The 11,141-nt window shown below is 47.3% G+C and overlaps 1 protein-coding gene across 1 annotated transcript; it reads right to left on the bottom strand.

Moving 5' to 3' along the window:
* Positions 1 to 7,615: 7,615 nt before the first annotated feature.
* Positions 7,616 to 8,726, bottom strand: LOC101784952 (transcription factor DIVARICATA). Its single transcript, XM_004961876.2, has 2 exons — positions 8,240 to 8,726; positions 7,616 to 8,035 (listed from the first exon to the last, which is right to left on the bottom strand). The coding sequence occupies exons 1-2, from the start codon at positions 8,614 to 8,616 to the stop codon at positions 7,849 to 7,851; spliced, it is 564 nt and encodes a 187-aa protein (XP_004961933.1). The 5' UTR covers positions 8,617 to 8,726; the 3' UTR covers positions 7,616 to 7,848.
* Between the last annotated feature and the right edge of the window lie 2,415 nt (positions 8,727 to 11,141).

The following is an 11,141-nucleotide window of genomic DNA, read 5'->3' as shown; positions in this document are numbered from 1 at the left end:
TGGAATGAAGAAGTTGTGGCTCAGTTCTACGCCACTCTCTATATTGATAGGGCAAACAAAGTGATACATTGGACTCTCCAAGAGAAGCCTTTGTCTATCTCATATGAGAGATTTGCTCAAATTCTAGGCTATGGAGGACCTCATCTCAATGGTCCTAAGATTCATGATGAAAATATCTTAGAGGATGGAGAGATGGCATTCATGTATGATGCTGATTTTGGCCCCATTGAGAATGGCACCACAAAGGGGGTGATACCGTATTATTGCTTGCTAAATCAGCTGTTCCGGTACACTATTTGCCCCAAGATTGGAGACTCGGACAACATCTCTAACATGTCGAAGAACATACTTGCATGGATGCATCCGAGTAAAGGAGAGTTCAATGTGTTTGATTTTATTTGGGAAGAGATAATTGTTTGCTCCTACTCACTAAGGAAGAGTTGTCACTATGCCCCTTACATATTTTCTATGATTAAAGAGGTGACACATTTGGATATCTTGACTGACAAGGCTCATCCAATCTATTAGCCAAAGAAGGGTCAACTTGTGAGACTCCTCCGTATTGGTTCTCATGCGATTCATCCTCCGCCAAGCTCTTCACAAGGTCCTCCGGCATTGGAACCTACTCAAGCTCAAGGACCTTCCTCTTCTCAAGGTCCTTCCTTGGAGCCCTCATCGTCTAGGCCATCCACTTCTAGGGGTCCTTCTCATGCACCTAAGAAGAAAGATATTCTAAGCTTCATCTCACAAGGCTTATTTGCGTGCTTCAATGTGATAAAGCACAATGCGGATGAAATATATGCCCATAAGAAATACATGGATGAAGAACTCTTGAAGATAGAGAAGAGGCAAAAGGAGCTTATGGCTAAAAGTGATCTTCCACATTCTCCGGTTCGTGATCCTCTTGACTTCCCTCCACCACCAGTGTTCAATAATCCTTGGGAGGAGTTTGGGCAGCCTTTTGTCTTCTTTGATTCTTCCCAAGGTGGATATGGGGTTGAACAAGATATCCTTGGAGGAGGAGGAGAAGGAGAAGAAGAAGAGGATGATGTCCCTGCTGCCTATACCCCCGAAGGGGTGAAGGGGATGAAGATGATGAAGATGAGCAAGAGGAAGATGATGATGGCGACGCCGACGAGTGAAGACCCATGGCAGGGCCTCCCCTTTTTGGCGCTTGATGCCAAAGGGGGAGTGACGCTCACCATGGATGAAATGGAGATGTGGTGGATGGATGTATCTTAGCTTATATTTATTCTTCCTAGTGTGGCTTGTGGACTTAAGACATTTGTGTGTGGTGTAATGTTTTGGTATGCCAAGTGAAAACTTTAACTTTGTAAGACTTATTTGGTATAATAGATAGTGTGGTTTAGACTCCATGTGTGTTGCTTATCTATGGCTTTGATGGTGTATTATTTTCTTACCTTTATTTGAAGTGCCCCATATTGTCATATGTATCACGGTTCTATGTTTATCACATCTTTACACCCCACGATTGCAAAGATATAGGGGGGAGCCCGCTTAATTTGTACATTTTAGCAATTGAGGCCATTGATACACTTATGCACATCTTAAGGGGGAGCTCACCTATATAGTTGCAATAAAAAAAGTGTTTTGTATCTCTTATGAGCTCTAATTGTGTTGTCATCAATCACCAAAAAGGGAGAGATTGAAAGTGCATTTGGCCCCCCTAAGTGGGTTTTGGTGTTGATGATGCGCACAATTAGGGGACTAACACGCTTATTGAGTGTCTAAAAGGTTTCAAGGTCAAGAGAAGGCAAAGGCATACAAAAAAATTCTAAAAGAAGCACAACATACAAAGCCAAGAAGGCGTTGAGCTCAAAAGAAGTTTTAATTCATCTTTTCTATTTTGAATTTGAGTTTAGGAATGTTGTACTATAAAGAGGGATGCGGATGGATTGCTTAGGGATGCAAAGGTGTTTTAATGAGATGCTAACCAAAACCTTGAGTGACACAAAGTACTCACGGACATAACCCTTAACCTCAAATTTCCAGTCCCTGTTGGAAGTTCTGACAGGCGTCGGAAGTTTGCAGAAAGTCCCGACAGGGACTCTCTGTCTGCCTAGTTGATCCCTGTCGGACGTTCCGACACTGTTGGAAGTTCTGACAGGGGGTCGGGAGTTTCTAGAAACTCCCAACGGGAGTTCTCTGTCCTGCTGGGGTGTCCCTATCGGAAGTTCTGACACTGTGTCAGAAGTTCTGACAGGTACATAACCAGCACAGTAACGGCTAGTTTTTGGGGGCTGGGTATAAATACCCCTCTACCCCCTCCTTCATTTGCTGCTGATCTAACTTGAGACAAACACCCCATAACATTGATTCCTCACATCCTCACTCCCTTTTGAGCCAAATCCTTGAATCCTTGAGCTAGGGTTTGAGTGAGAGTGAGACTGAGAAGGTGTGTGACTTGAGGGTTGAGTTGAAGTCCGAGAAGTTCATCTCAAGAAGCATCTCCAGCATCTCTGGCTCCGATTCATGATCTTTACTCTTGAAGCTTGCTTCTAGACAGCTAGGCATCGCCCGTAGAGTGCCCTCTTTGTGTGGTGCGCCCGGGAGCGTTTGTATTACCCAATCCTTTGTGGATTCAATAGTAAGTGACTCAATCTTCCTTTGTGATTGATTGAGGGAGGTAAAGGGTTAGTGAGGACCCGGCTCTTTGTGAGCTCCTCAACGGAGACGTAGCTCTCTTAGTGAGAGTGAACTCCGGTAACAAACCTTTGTCTCACTTGTTGTTGAATTCTTTACTATCTTGTGCCCTAGAAGCTTGTTTGTATCCAATCTCCTTATTTGTATAGTTCCTAGGTTGCTCATCACCTGGAGTAGCCTCTACACGTTATTTACAATACTTTGATTCAAATAGAATTGGCAGAATCGGCTTTCATTTTGAATTTCACTCTACTCCTTATATCTTGTCGGAAGTTCCGGCACAGTACCGGAAGTTCCGACGCGTCGGAAATTCCGGCACTGCGTGAGAAGTTCCGATAGTTCTAATACCGCTGCGAGTTTTTCAGGAAAAAAAATTAAAGTGTGCCTATTCACCACCCCCCTCTTGGCATCACAAGACCTCTTCAGGTACCCCATGGGTCCCCACCGACCAGGATACTAGCCGATCCTGACAAGTAGCTCGCCCGACCAGAACATGCAGGCCAAGGATGTGAAGATACTTGGAGCGCAAGTAAAGGAGGTCGGGTGATTCAAATCAGCCCGGATATTGCGGGATACTAGTTGTAAACTGACTCATATTACCTTCCATGTAGCAACCGACTAGATTAAATTCAAACCAACTTGTAACCCTAGGTCATCAACCTATATAAGGCGGCCAAGGGCGCCTCCCGAGGGCAACCACGTCAACACAACATATCTCAACTCCCAAGAAATACAATCCACCAAAATATAGGACGTAGGGTATTATTCTCCGGACGCCCGGACCTGTCTAAACCTTCGTGTTCTCGCAATAACCTTCAAGTTCTTGGTCTCGCAATCCTCCCTGCCTACAAATCAACCACTTGGGTAACCCCTTGATGGACTGTCGGGCTACTAAATCCGATAACGTTGACCCATCAACTGGGTCCCACCGGTCAGTGGTGGGCCTCACAGGTCAGTGGACCCTACCAGTGGGCCCTGCTAGTGGGCCCCACCATGGGCCCGAGCCTTGGACATGTCAGCGCCACATGGCAGCCACGTGGTGCACTTTACCTACGTGGCTCTGCCACGTGGTAGCCACGTGGCACGCGGCGGCGGCGCGGCGTGGCGGCAGAACGGTGAGGTGTGGTGGTGACCGTGCCCACGATGTCGTGGCGCGGTGCGGCCAGCGCGCGGCGCGGGTGCGGATCGTAAGACGCGAGCACGGTGCGGTGTGTGCGGTCACGGGCTCGCCCCCGGCCGTGGCACGCGCGGGGTCCCGATGTCCCAAGCCCGCGGCGAGGCATGCAGCGGAGCTCCCTACTAGCGGCTAGAAGGCCGGTCACACGACGAAGCAGTGAGCAGAAAGAGAGGGGCGGCAAGGCTCACAGCGGGGAGATGGCGAAGGCGGGCGGCGGCGGCGCTCTCGCGGATGGCGGCGGGTGGCAACTCTGGCTTTCCCACGGGCAGCCTCCTCTTTCTTCCCTTCCTTAACTTCCTTCTCTCTTCTCCTCCTTCCCTTCTCTCTTCCTCTTCTCCTTCTTCCTTCTCCTCTACTCCTTCCCCCTTCTCCCTCTCGGGTGGCTGGCGGCGCAAGGGCGGAGCCCCGAATGGATGGCGAGGACGGGCTCCGGCTGGTCCTATATATAGTGGCAAGGGTGGCTAGGGTTTCGGAGAGGGTGCGGTAGCGCTCTAGGGTTCAAGGGGGCGCGACGTGGCGGCGTGGATGACCGGGATGCGACAGCGCACGACGCGGGTGGCGTGGCGGCCATCCGAGGCCGCCAGCGCAAAAGCGAGGGCACGGGCAAGGTCATGGGCGTGTGGGCAAGCACGGTAGTGCGCGCCAGCACGGACAACGGGGCAGGCGCATCCCATTTGGCGCGCACGCTTGCAGCGCGTGAGCGTACGGCCTGGAGGTTGAAGACGGGTGAACAGGGGTGTCGACAGGCAGGCCAGCGCATCGGTGAGGGAAAGATTGGGAGAGCAAGGCCCGGGCAGCGCGCGAGCTGGGCTGGCGGCGCGACCTGTCTGGGCTAGCTGGTCTGGTCGCTGGGCTGCGCAGGTGAGGTGGCAGTTGGTGGGCCAGGCCGGCTGGCTAGGTCGAAGCGGTGGTGGTGTTAGCGGGCTAGGCCGGTGGGCTGCAGCCGACATGGTTGTTAGCTGGTTAGATATGTTTGTTTTTATTTAGATATAGGTTTAAATTTATATTTAGATTGAATGTTGAATTAGATTCAAAATTCAAACACACACTCAAACATGAGATCCAACTAGAAATTCAAAAAGATCCAAATAAATCCACACAAGTTTTGAAATGGAACTTTGGGTTGAGAAGAGAATTTGACTTTCGTTTTTAAACAAGCACACAATTCAAACAAAAAGGTTTTAAATTTTTGGAAATTTCACTCACATAAATATTACAAATTTTTGGAATATTACACAAACTTTCTATGAAGTCGAGTTTGATCCAACTTTCCAAGGTACACCTATTCACATGCTTTTTTGTTTCCATGATAGGAAAAAAGAGTAAATGTGCTTGCATCTAAATGATAAGCAAGTTTGTATGAATTTGCACACTGGACAGAGTATACAAAAGTAGAAAGTTTCTGGGGGTAATCTGATAGGGTCATAGATATTAGCTACACAATTCAAGCATGCTTGCAAAGTCTACTAGCCCCTCAAGTTAATTTATGACTAGTATTGTATCATCTACTAGTTTTGGGGCTGTTTTTATTTGACCATATGTCATGAGATTATATTTATGTAGTACCACATACTCTATGTGGTGACAATGTGTGACAGTGTTGATATGATGGGTGATCGCACAACAGATTCAATTCCAAGCCATGATGTGAATGGCATCCACAACATATTCTCATAAGTTTGTTCACGACTATGATCCTACGATGCACCATGCCATCTATCACATGAATCACATGAAAATTTTACCAAGAGGATTTGACATGATTAACGGTCCAAGCCGCATTTACCAAACCACCATGACTTTCTTCTAGCATATATAGGACATGCCAAAACAAAATATATGATTGCTCAAGCTAGCAGTGTTGTTTCCTAGATAGACAACACACAAGGTAAGGTGGCTTTTGGTGCTAGAAAGAGTGTGCCAAATTAGAATAACTTCCTAATTTGGAATCTGTAATTAAGAAGAATAACTTCCTACACACAAGGTAAGAGTAGGGGTGGTAATGGATCATGGCCCTTATGCCTCCTTCACAATCCAACTTAGCCCTACCTATTTTTAGTTCAAAATCATATTAATTTATGGCCCGACCCTTATTGAGTCCAATCCTTAAATTTGCTAGGCTAAATTAGAGGGCCCTTTACCACCCTTAGGTAAGAGGAATAACTTCCTAACACACAAGAGGTAAACTTGTTGTTCATTATCATTATACCTAGACTAATCCAATATTCTAAGCCTTAACTGATCATATGATAATGACATTTTTCCACATAGGACATGTGAATGTGATCTTGCAATGTTTCCTAGATTAGATAGTGGCAAGTATACATGAGTTTGGATATTGGTTGTAGTATGGTAGGGTAGATCTATAGTCAGTGGGGTTAACTTGATAAGGAATGTGCCTTGGCAAGTTCTATAAACCACATAGTTCAAGTAGGCTTGCATAGTCTACTAGCCCGTCAAGTTTTATCTATGACTAATAAATATGATGCTCCGGCCATTGGGGCTTTTATATTTGCTCACATATGTTGCGGGATTATATTGTATGTAGCATCTATTCATGATGCCAACGCTATGAATCTAGACACGGTAACATTCATGCCTATGAAACAAAGAACAAGTATGTCACATCTATTCTAAGTATAAAGCCCTCGGTCACTAAATTAAAAGCATAATTTTACCGATTGTTACTCCTACTCCACTTATATAATCACTAAACAAGGTCCATAGCAATGTGGTCTTGTCAATAAAACTCTTCACTAACTCAAATAAGATTTCAAGATAGAGATTCAGTAAAGACCTAGATAAGATTGCCATTAGCATTCAACGAATCCAATATGCAGGTTGCACTTATCGGTCACAACAAGTTTCAGTTCTATCAATAGACATGCCAAAAAGACAACCATGTGAGCTTGTACCAATTCTTTATTTTATAGATTGTTAGAAAGATTATGCAACTTTGAATGCAGTGAGCAGGCACACCAAATTGTGTGGCTGAAATATGGTTTTTGTCTGATTCGTGATTACTTAGTGGGTTTCTAAGCCATGTGACAGGCCTTGCAAAACATACTCCCACAAGTTTATCCATGCATGACTATGATCCTACAATGCACCATGTCATTGACTATATAAATGACATGACAAACTTATCAAGAGTATTTGGTTCGATCTATAGGTCCAAGCTATATTGGCCAGATGACCACGGCTTGTTTTCGGCATAGGACACGACAAAACAAATAATTGCGTGAGCTAGGTTGTGGTGTTTCCCACGAGCGAATGCAACTTTCGGTGCTAAAAAGGGTGCACAAAATTAGGAGGCTTGTGTCAATGCTATTTTTGACATAGCATGCCTTTGCAGATTCTAACTACGTGCTGTTCAAGCATGTATATAAGTCTACTAGTCGTGTAAGTTTATATATAGTTGTGATCCAACGATGCACCACATCATTAGGCTACCTTGAACATATGTTGGCATGTCATAAGACGTGGGATTGTGGCACATTCCAATCATACCAAATTTTTTAGAGTGAAGAGTGTAGGCATTGTAGTGATGCCTGATCCATCAAATCACGCCAAATCAAGAACAAGTGTGGCAAATCCTAGGAAAGTGTAAGATCATCCATCGTGCAAACTTTTTTTTTGCAACTCCAACTCCATCTAGACAACCCATTAAAACGAAGTTAAGATAAAAGTTTCCATTATGTTTTTTTATTGACTTGGATTAGATTGCAAGACAAGATGGAACAGAGGCAGGTAAATTTGCTATAAACAGCCAGCTGATTCAAAATACACACAAGCACAATTTATTCCACTATATAGTAGTACTGCTTAATACAAGTTCCAGATGCCAGATTCCAACCACTAGCTTAATTTTGCCCACATCTCTACAACCACAGGGACGGCTGTTTTTTTCCGTCTCGCAAAGGTAGAAGCTACGGTAAATGCAGGCACATAGATAGCTTGGGCCGGATCTTGCTGCCTGCGCTTGTGTGCTCCACGACCACGAACGATCACGGGGTGGTGATGTCGTGGATGCTCTTGCGCTTGGTGTCGCCGCGGCTGCCGGCGCTGGCCTGGCGGATGAAGTACTTCTGCGCGTGGCTGGCCACCTGCGTCGGCGTGCGCGTCTTCACCGACCACCGCGAGATGTTGCGCCAGTCGCCGCGCCCGTACTTCTCAAGCCCCTCCAGAAACAGCCTGCAGAGAGACACACAAAAATTCAGCCGGGCCTACCACATACCTGCCTGCCTGTGACTGTGAGAATTGAGATAGATCTGGTGGGCCAGGAGGAGATCCGACGTGGGAAGATGGGACCCGGAGAAGACACGACGTCGAGTAACAAGAAAGAAAAAAGAAAGAGGACCATCGGATTCTGACGGCGGATGGCGGCGCGCATCGTACCTGTGCTCCTCCTCGGTCCAGGGCACGCCGCGGCGGCGCTCGTCACCGCTCCCGGCCCCGCGGCCGCGGCCGCGGCCGGCGGCCGCGTCGTCGTGGTCCCAGGAGCCCGGAGCCTCGACCATGCCGCGCTCGATGAGGTCGACGTCGGTCAGCAGCGCCTGGTAGTGATCCCAGGCCTCCTGCGCGGTGCGCCCCGGCAGCTGCGACGCCACCAGCACCCACCGGTTCGGCACGTGCTCCGGGAACGTCACCAGCGCGCCCTCGAACACCTTGTCCTCCGCCTTGGTCCACGGCCTACTGCTCGGCGTCGGCGGCGCCCCCCACGCCGCCGCCGCAGGCGACGACGACTGCCCGCTCACGCCGTAGTAGAAGGCCATTGCTGCGCGCGTTTCGCTCGAGTGAGAGAGAGAGAGGCCGGGGGCGGGCGTTACAAGTCACCGGGCTAAGCGGAGGCGTCTGCTTGCTTGCGCTCGCGCTTTGGTTGTTGGGTCTTGGCTCAGAACTGAGGGGAAGGGCGCCTTTTATAGATTTGGAGCGGGGGGCGGGCGGGCGGGGCGCGATGCCACTCTGTGCGCCGGGCACATGTTTTGGGCGTGAGAGAAGCCATGGCGTGGCAGAGGATAAGCGTACGCGTGGCAAGCGCCGCCCGCCACGCCATATTAGTGATTAAGTGCACTCATTAATTGGTGGCTTAGGATAGAGGTGCAGGTGAAGGGAATCGTTTGTGGATTACTAGTGATGGCAATCATGTTTGACTAGTGAGCGTTACTATTGTTAGATTTGCTTGAACTTTGTCCGCACCATGTTTGGTTTCTTTGTGCGATTGTCAATTGGCCTGAATGTGGCAAGCACACAAATACTTCACAGTGTCTTGATTTTTTTTTCTCTTGCTACCAGCAAGGCAGGCCTTTGTACTTTTTTTTAGAGCCAAACATATCTCTAGATTACATGAACTTTGGCTAATGTACAATCTTATTAAACCTGCTCTGAGGAGGAGCGAGGTAGATGCGTCACTGTCTCGCTAATGCCTTGATGGAATGGCAGTGTGTAAAGCAGGGAGCTAGGAGGGAGGAATCTGGTTGGAGTTTGTTTCAGTAGTTGTTGGGTTGTTGAGTTTCCTCTTTTGGTACACGCACTGCGGACTGACGTTGAACCAAAGCTGAAAGTGGCATTTGGGCATGCGCTTTGACTTTTTTTATCACTAGTTATGCTGCTGTTATTTCAGTTTGTGTGTTGTTGGGCATTTTCTTTCTCAAGTTTGTAATTGATACTGAAAATTTTTTGTGGGTTTGATTTCATTAAGGAGGAGGATGAGAGTTTATAAGCCCACACACATCCCACCAACGGCATAAGTAAGGAGCATTAGCTCTTACAAAAAGAGCCGTTTGTGAGGACTTCTTAGGATAACATCATGAGTTGTTTTATTCTGTGTGTGCACCACAATGTATCCATTTATCACTAAAGTGTGACACATAGGGTAGATGCCCTATGCAATAGGAAGTGTAGGACACTTTTTTTTTCTCTCTATTGCTGTACTAACTCAATTTTGCCATGTTAGGATGTTAGCAAACTCCCGGCGTGATGCTTATGCATATTGAGCTCTGTAAGGGGATGGATGTTTTGTTTTTCGAAATTTAGTATAGACTAGATCTGAGCATTTTAGGTTGAGCCCACTGAGTTTTGACCCGTGTTGAGCCCACTAAATTTTGACCCGTCCACGCCTGTTGTAAGGCTAAGATTCGTAGAGAAAACCAGACGGCGGCGATCTTTCCTTATGGAAAACAAAAATTAAAATTAAAATCCTGACAATTTAATTTAATTATTTACAATTAAAAAAGAATGAAAGGTTCGAGCTTGATCGAGCCTAGCCTGAAAAATCAGCCCTAATTTGCCCTAGGGACAGCATTGAGCAACAAATTTTATGCCCGAAATTTTTCGAACTTTTCAGCCTAGCTCGACCTGACAAATGCTTCGTATACGCGTGCACACACTCACTCTAAGGAATGGATTTTTTTTTTCTAAGTTGGATATCTGTGGTCCAGGTACCGACACTTTTATGAGAGAGAACGGAGTTTCACTTAAATTTGAGGTGCATCCAAATTGCGTGCCGCTCTTGTACAATGTAACTCGAGAGATTCCGTCGAACGGCAGTCGGTAGATATGACATGGATTTAAAAGATTCGATGCGCACCAGCCCGCCGGATTTCAAACACGCTCTGGATGGATCCAGGACCGGGGGGAGTCGCTGATCATGTGTTTTTACACCGCGAAAGCGATATGCACCTACTGATCTGTCGTTTTCGCGCCCTCTGTTGCCCAGATCCAAGCTTAAGAACACCACGAAGAAGGTTGCTCGATCGGCGGCGTGCTGTGTGGCAGGCGACGGTTTGACCACCGATCCACCACCACACGCTCAGCTCCAACGGTGGCCCACATGTGTTCCGGGCCTCAGTCACCGAGGTGGGCCCGAGGAGAGCCGCCGTCCTCCTCCCAGCAGAGTGGAGATTTCAGCACGGGGCTTTCTCGCTGTGCTTATGTTTATCCAGATTGCCAGTGCTCATGTGCAGGTGTAGTGCAGGCCACCAGGGGTCGTCTTGTCGCTTTTCGTGGAGGGCGTGAGAATTCTCTGCTGTGAGATCGAGCAGGGGTCCAGGAGACATGGCCAGGATAATGTAAACTTTTGTTAGCTTTGGACACAGTATGATCTAAGGCGCTTGCCTTGAATTTGTGCCCCTTGCTGTGGATAATGATGCCGTTCACCTGCATGCTGCATCGGCGATTCGCGAAGTACGAGTGCGTTCTGATGATCATGGATTCATAGAGACACTTTTCTACGTAGAAGCATAAAGGTTCTGAATTCAAAAGCGGCAGTGGCCACTAAGATTATAACGATTAAACATGA

This window comes from Setaria italica, chromosome III (genome assembly GCF_000263155.2).
Source record: "Setaria italica strain Yugu1 chromosome III, Setaria_italica_v2.0, whole genome shotgun sequence".
Classification (NCBI taxonomy): Eukaryota; Viridiplantae; Streptophyta; class Magnoliopsida; order Poales; family Poaceae; genus Setaria; species Setaria italica.
The sequence above is the reverse complement of the archived record's forward strand: the minus strand, read 5'-3'. Positions and strand labels throughout refer to the sequence as shown.